We start from the raw sequence: 7,332 nt of genomic DNA, 5'->3' as shown, positions 1-7,332 counted from the left end.
CCATCCATCCATCCATCCATCCATCCATCCATCCATCCATCCATCCATCCATCCATCCATCCATCCAAACTATCATATCTCTGGTTGTAACTCCTCCCTGCTAGCTGGTGTGATTAGCAGCTCTGACCATCAGGTCCGTTTCGATGTCTTCGTAAAGAACGTCCAGCTTGTCCTCGCGTCCTTCGATGGCTGTGCTGGCCTCATGGTGGCGCTCCAGCCAGCGCTCCATGTAGCTCTTCTCCAAGTCTTTGTAGGCCAGAGCCAGAGTGCGAAGCCCGTCGCCTGCGTACTCCTAGTTTGAACATTTCAGTCGGGTTAAAGCGTAAAGGTAAATCAGAGGTAAATCAGACTGTTGGTGGTAACGTCTCACGTTCAGGTGTGTGGTGGTGATGTCCTTCAGCTTGGAGCAGGACGGATGCAGTCGCTCATAGATGATGGTGTCTGCGCCTTTGCAGTAAAGGGTCATCCTGCCCTCAGGGTCACGGACTGGGAGGGAGATTTAAAGAGACAACGCTTGGTAAATGAGACATCCATCCATCCATCCATCCATCCATCCATCCATCCATCCATCCATCCATCCATCCATCCATCCATCCATCCATCCATCCATCCATCCATAAAATCTAACATAATGTAGGAACCCCCAACAAACACATTTAAAAATTCTATGCTTATAAAATGATACAGGTAATATTATTTCTGACAAGATATTTTAAACCATGCTGTAAAACACCTCCCCCCCCCACACACACACACACACATGCACACACACACACCTACCGATCACAGACATCCTCTTCCTCACGTTGTTGAAGTCCAGAACAGCCAGAAGCTCATATGTAACTTTCCTCCCCATCTCCATGACCGTGATGGACTCCGGCGTCCGCGATCGGAAAACAAACCCAAAGTTCCTCGCTGCCGTCACCAGAGCGTCCTCATCTGGCGACTGAGCCTGATAGTTGAGCTCCCCTGGCAAACGACACGGAGGACAAGACAGGAGGTTCATGGAGGCAATAATGATTAAATATACATAATTATTTAGTATTTACTTTATATTTAGCCTTGTGGTCTCTACTCTCATGCTGCCCTGGGCAGTTGCCAAACACCTGATCAAAATCTGCCACAGAATCCAATAAAGATGTTAAATCTCAATTCTTTGTCAAAGACAACACTGAGCTGTTTCTCACCAATAAGTTAATGTTTTCTGATGTTTGGAAAATGAGCCATTTCAAAAACCTTCTGAATGTAACGTCACATTCAACTGGCTCCAGCACATGTGGTCAGCTGGTTTTACTGCTGTTATGTATTCACAACCCATTGTTTTCTAGTGTAGTTCTACAGAACATATTTGAAATATTAAATTTTTCATTATACTAGAAGAGCATATTTAGAGTTTTGAGGTGTATTATATGTGCAGTGTCAGCTGAAAGCTGCGATTGTTGGACCCTGACCCTCTTTCTTCTCCTCCGGCATGACGGTGTGGCACAGAGCCAGCAGGCGGAAGAAGGCCTGGGCCTCCAGGTTTCCCTCCTTCATCGTCTTCAGCAGGCTGTAATCATGGAAGACGAACTTCGGATCGGCCAGCTGGTTCCAGGAGAAATCCACTCTCTCTGTGTTCTGCAAAGGACATTCATGACTCAGCACATCTCTGTGAGGCCACAGCGTTTTTATCAACATAGTTGATCAGTGGTAAGTTTGATAAACTGCAAATCATTGTTTTACTTTTATTAAGTGGTGAAGAAACTTAGACCAATCCGCTAATAGGCAGAGCTCTTTTTTTTGGTCACTTTGGTAAACTTTGAAAATATTTAGGTGACTTAGTTGTCTCTAAAATAATTTATTTGGATTAATTATAAAGCACAAAATTACTTTGTTGTGCAAAGATGCAGCTGACAGTTGAGACATGGTCTATTTCAGCGCTTTTGTTCTTTAGCATTAGCTTCTGCTAAACACCATGTTAGTTTAGCAATTTAGTGTTAGGGGAAGTAATGATTAAATGTGGTTCACCCACTGTTGATTTCTACCACATTGTTAAACTGCAGATCTTTACTTTTAGTCAGTGGTGGGCATATTTCCACTAATCTGTTAATAGTGGAGCAGATTTTTCACTAACTTTGAAAACACTTAGCGCACTTAGCTTCCCCTTAATTGATTTCTCTGGATAAATTATAAATTCTTTACTTAGCTGTTTCGTAAACGTTCAGTTGATACAAGGTGGGTATCACTAGTGGTGAATTTAGCTATTTATGACTTTAGCATTAGCTTCCACTAAATACTAGCGTGGTGTAGGGCTTTAGCATTAGCAGAACTAACAGATTCATCTGAGATGCATCTTGTGTCGAAGTTGCTTTACCTCCGTTATCTCGATCCTTTGGCCAGAAAAGTCACATAGCTCGCCTGAAAAAGAGAGAAACGTTTGTCAGAATAAACTAATTATCAACATTCAAAGAATACAGCAGGTGGCCGCGGGGCGTCAGCTGTACCACCAGTTCAGGTGGTGTTTGAACCACCTGGACTGGTTGCCAGTGATATGGAGAAGCAGCAGCTGTACTTTTGGCTCCCTGGATGCCTGTTGTACTGATGTGAAATTCAAAGTCAGACCAACAGAACAACATTTTTAGAGTGAAGGTATTAATTAGTTTACAACATCAGGCAGCTGATGGGTTGTGAACATCTGAACACTGAGGAGTCAAGGACTGGTTCTACTGCTTTACTAGCCAACAAATGTTTTCTAGAAAGTACTTCTTGACCAAAAACTTCTCTCTGAATGCAACAAACTACTACCAAAATAAGAATCTGCTGCCCTCATTGGAAAAACACAGAAACTCAGCAGGTGTCAGATTCCTACCGTAGTTCCTCCCGTTGATGGAGCATTTGTTGAAGGTCATGATGTTCTGCGTCAGAGTGCCGGTCTTGTCGCTGAAGATGTATTTGATCTGACCCAGCTCCTCGTTGAGCGTGGTGGTCCTCGCCTGTGCTGGAGTGTCTTTCTTCGGGTAATACATCTTCCTGTCCCAGTCTATGAAGAAGCTGTTCCCGAGGCGGATCATCTCCACGCTGAAAATCCAGACAAAACGCTGAGTCTCCACGTAGCACCATGGCTACTCCTGCTAAAGCTATCGTCTTCATGTACCTGACATAGAGAGAAATGGGCACCACTGTGTTGAGGACGATGACGTAGGACCAGAAGGCGTAGAAGGACGATAGAGGAATGTCAACGCCTGATTGGCGGGGAAGAAACGCGGTGAAGGCCGAGCCCTCGTTCACCTCCCAGACGGCGTGGCCAACCGTCATGATGGCGCAAATGGTTGCCAGGAAACCAAAAATCTAACAGAAATGGAGGAATATCTTCAATCCCTAAAAGAATAGACACACTTCTGCAAATGCTCAAATAGTGGAGCTAATTTTTCGTTTAGTGCTTTTACTATGTTTTAAAACATTAACACTTAACTTCCCCTAAATTAATTTCTCTGGATAAATTATAAAGCCTCATTTGTGTGGCTGTTTAGTAAACTTTCTGTTAACATGGTGGGCATCAACATGGGTTAATTTAGCACAGCATTGCTTTTGCATTAGCTTCTACTGAATAAAATGCTGGTTTAGTGTTTTGGTGAAAAGATTATTTATGATGGGTGCTTTAGAGTTAGCACAGCTAACTTTTCAGTTAGCCGTGAGCAGCACTTTTTTTTATTATTAAATGTTTTGCTTGAACTCACACACAACACCAGGATGTTCATCAGCTGATCGATCCTGGTCCGTTTAAATGTGGTTCTCCCGCTGTTCTGCATGAGCTTGGTGTCAGAACCTGAAAACAACCAAACAGGGACAGTTACTCCAGTTACTGAAGGTTAAGGAAAACTCTTGTAGACACATAGTCTGTATGGAAATCACTCATTAAGACCATTTCAAACTGTCTCCCCATTACAACCTCAGCAGCTGCTGCTCTGGCTGCAGGAAGGGATTCTTACCTGCGAAGATGACCAAACCGAAGCACCACTCTGTGTTCCTCACAGTGCATCCTCTGAGCAGGATCTTATCGTTGTCCACCCCGTGTTGCTGTCCATCCACAGTCAGAGTCCCTTTGAACTTGTCCAGACGGTTGTTTGGAGGCTCGCATCGAAGTTCACCTGAAAAACAGACATTAGCATCCAGATGTTTACAAAAAACCTTTTGTTTCTCATAGTCTGACAGGTTTAGAGGTGATAGAGAACATTTTTTGCACAAAGTCATTCTTAGATAATGAAATTATAGTAAAATGTGCTGGAATTCCATTTGGGTTGCTAGGTAACAGTGCAGGACTCTGCTAGGGTTGCTAGGTAACAATGCAGGACTCTGCTAGGGTTGCTAGGTAACGGTGCTGGGCTCTGCTAGGGTTGCTAGGTAACAGTGCAGGGCTCTGCTAGGGTTGCTAGGTAACAGTGCAGGACTCTGCTAGGGTTGCTAGGTAACAGTGCAGGACTCTGCTAGGGTTGCTAGGTAACAGTGCAGGGCTCTGCTAGGGTTGCTAGGTAACAGTGCAGGACTCTGCTAGGGTTGCTAGGTAACGGCGCAGCTATTTGGTAGAATTTCCTTTTAAAAAATCGTTCCTCTTGATGGCAGCTATTTTTTGAAGTGCACCAGTCCCTCTTTATGTCATCCATGAGATTTTGATCTCAGGCTTGCAAGTTTCTCTCTTTTTCCTTCAAATTATGATCAAACATTTTAGTTTCAGTTTCCTCAGACAACAGGCCATGTCTGAGTGTATTTCCAGACTGTAAACTGGCTTTTGGAGGGATGGCTTCTTCCTTCCTGAGCAGCTTTTCAGTTCATGTCTGTACAGAACTCATTATTCTGGAAATTAAAATTAATTTCGTCAATCCTTACTGACCAAAGACATGAAAGCTTCTGTCTAATTTTCAGCCAGATAGTGAGGAAAAGAGCAGACTAAGTGTGTTTATCTGGTTTTGATTGAAATTGATCAGGAATCCCAACTTGTTACCTCTGAAGGCAGACAGGTCGTCCATGTTGTCTCCCATCTCCCCGGTGACGGTCAGGGCCTGTTTCACCTTCAGGTTGGTTTCCCTGAGGGACACCAGGAAGACGTAAGATGTAAAGTTTAGCTCCATGTTCAGGCGTTTCTGGATCTGCACTCACCCGTCTAACTCGGCTGTTTCCACATAAATCAGGTTGAGAGGTTCGCTGCTGGACAGAAGCAGGAGGTCGGCCTGAACAGACCACCAGGTCAGGAAAAGTGGCTTCAACTTTCAAACATTTTACATAAAAAATAATAAAATGTCCACTTTAAGAAGGCCAAACTTACTGGAACAAACTGGTTGCTCTCCAGTTTGATTATGTCTCCAACCTGGATGTTCATCCATCTTTCTTCTCTCAGCCTGGAAAGAAAAACCTCTGAATCATCTGGTTGGATATTAAAAACTCTTTAACTGTGTTTATGAGTAAAATCTTGGAAGCAGTGACTCACTCTCCGTGTATCAGGACTTTCACCTTGCGGTTATTCACCTGCTTGTCCTGTTTGTGTCTGTTCTGCTCATTTCACATAGATAAAGAAAGAAAATATTGTTTCCTCATGTTTGATTTCACCGTTTCCTGTATGAATAGCTGATTCTTTATCCTTACTATGTCATCGTTAGCATCTTTGACCCCCGACACTGAAAGCACGATCAGCAGCGGCACAGCCGTGGTGAACCAGGGAACAGCTGAGATTTGTGGGATTAGCTGTCAAACGACACAAAACACAACTTTTTCACTGCAAAAAGTCCTACAATTTACACAAATTTAGGCAAAAATACACATTACACAATTAAGAATATATTTGTTTGTACATTTGAAACAACAGAGAAATATTGACAATTAATAACTGAATAGAAATGTTCCACCTGTAGGATGAGGAGGAAGAGGAAGTAGGCGTTGGCGAGTCTGCTGAACTGTTCGAAGAGATTCAGAGGCAGGAAGGAGAAAAGGTTGTATTTGGACGTTTTGATGGCATTTTTCTGANTAACTGTGTTTATGAGTAAAATCTTGGAAGCAGTGACTCACTCTCCGTGTATCAGGACTTTCACCTTGCGGTTATTCACCTGCTTGTCCTGTTTGTGTCTGTTCTGCTCATTTCACATAGATAAAGAAAGAAAATATTGTTTCCTCATGTTTGATTTCACCGTTTCCTGTATGAATAGCTGATTCTTTATCCTTACTATGTCATCGTTAGCATCTTTGACCCCCGACACTGAAAGCACGATCAGCAGCGGCACAGCCGTGGTGAACCAGGGAACAGCTGAGATTTGTGGGATTAGCTGTCAAACGACACAAAACACAACTTTTTCACTGCAAAAAGTCCTACAATTTACACAAATTTAGGCAAAAATACACATTACACAATTAAGAATATATTTGTTTGTACATTTGAAACAACAGAGAAATATTAACAATTAAAAATGAATAGAAATGTTCCACCTGTAGGATGAGGAGGAAGAGGAAGTAGGCGTTGGCGAGTCTGCTGAACTGTTCGAAGAGATTCAGAGGCAGGAAGGAGAAAAGGTTGTATTTGGACGTTTTGATGGCATTTTTCTGAGGAACAAAAAGAATAACAGGAAGTATTTTATTTTGAAAGGCTGAGGGGCAGGATGGTAAAGACATACAGCTGCATTAGAGAAGTTAATATCCAAGTGAAATGATAGGTGTGATTTTACTCATTTTAAGATGGATTATGTTGGGTTCGCTACTTCATTCCTAACGTTAAATTTTTTATCTGTTAAATTTTACAAGAAAAAAAAGTTGTTTTGTATTCAAATAAATTTTTGTCAGTGTAATTAGCGTAAACAGTGAAGCTAAAATTAGCCGTGTTAATGTGCATAAATGTGCATCAGAAAGCTGGTTAAAAAAATTAATCTATTTTATTTTTAAATTATTATTTATTGTTATTATCCAACAAGGTTCATGTCATTGTAAAGATGTCATGAACTTTGCTTGTTTTAGTATTTTATGTCACTAATTACATATTTGCATATTTTGCCACAAGCAGGACAAAGTCCACACACACTTATAACACACACCCAAACACAAACACACTTTAATTTGCACACACGTTATCAAACATGAACCCAAAATGCAATGATGCCTGCATGGTGACAGTTTATTATCAGTAGGAAATTAATATTTACCGTTTCAAAACATGATTGATCATTTACTACATTGCATTCTTTCCTTTTCCTCCTTTCCGCTCCAAACATTTTTTAAAGTTTCCACCTCAACAGTTTCTAGTTGATATTCCAACCATAGAAACCAACCAGTGACAAAATGTTCAGCAATAAATAATTATTGTAACATTTCAATTAC

The 7,332-nt window shown here is 41.7% G+C and overlaps 1 protein-coding gene across 1 annotated transcript in view; it reads right to left on the bottom strand.

The window, feature by feature from the left end:
• The window catches only part of LOC103130727 (phospholipid-transporting ATPase ID-like), a 13,417-nt gene extending 6,773 nt beyond the window's left edge, over positions 1–6,644 (bottom strand). Inside the window, exons 1-15 of the mRNA XM_016666136.1 lie at positions 6,451–6,644; positions 6,192–6,290; positions 6,037–6,098; positions 5,300–5,372; positions 5,134–5,204; positions 4,979–5,061; positions 3,969–4,127; positions 3,717–3,805; positions 3,134–3,327; positions 2,849–3,057; positions 2,354–2,397; positions 1,452–1,617; positions 781–969; positions 371–486; positions 128–292 (exon numbers count right to left, since the gene is read on the bottom strand). Coding sequence (XP_016521622.1) covers positions 128–292; positions 371–486; positions 781–969; positions 1,452–1,617; positions 2,354–2,397; positions 2,849–3,057; positions 3,134–3,327; positions 3,717–3,805; positions 3,969–4,127; positions 4,979–5,061; positions 5,134–5,204; positions 5,300–5,372; positions 6,037–6,098; positions 6,192–6,290; positions 6,451–6,633 — 1,902 coding nt within the window. The 5' untranslated portion in view covers positions 6,634–6,644. The remainder of the gene's footprint in view (positions 1–127; positions 293–370; positions 487–780; positions 970–1,451; positions 1,618–2,353; positions 2,398–2,848; positions 3,058–3,133; positions 3,328–3,716; positions 3,806–3,968; positions 4,128–4,978; positions 5,062–5,133; positions 5,205–5,299; positions 5,373–6,036; positions 6,099–6,191; positions 6,291–6,450) is intronic.
• Between the last annotated feature and the right edge of the window lie 688 nt (positions 6,645–7,332).

This window comes from Poecilia formosa, unplaced genomic scaffold, assembly GCF_000485575.1.
Source record: "Poecilia formosa unplaced genomic scaffold, Poecilia_formosa-5.1.2 Scaffold664, whole genome shotgun sequence".
Classification (NCBI taxonomy): Eukaryota; Metazoa; Chordata; class Actinopteri; order Cyprinodontiformes; family Poeciliidae; genus Poecilia; species Poecilia formosa.
Note: the sequence above shows the minus strand (reverse complement) of the source record. Positions and strands in the feature narration are given on the sequence as shown.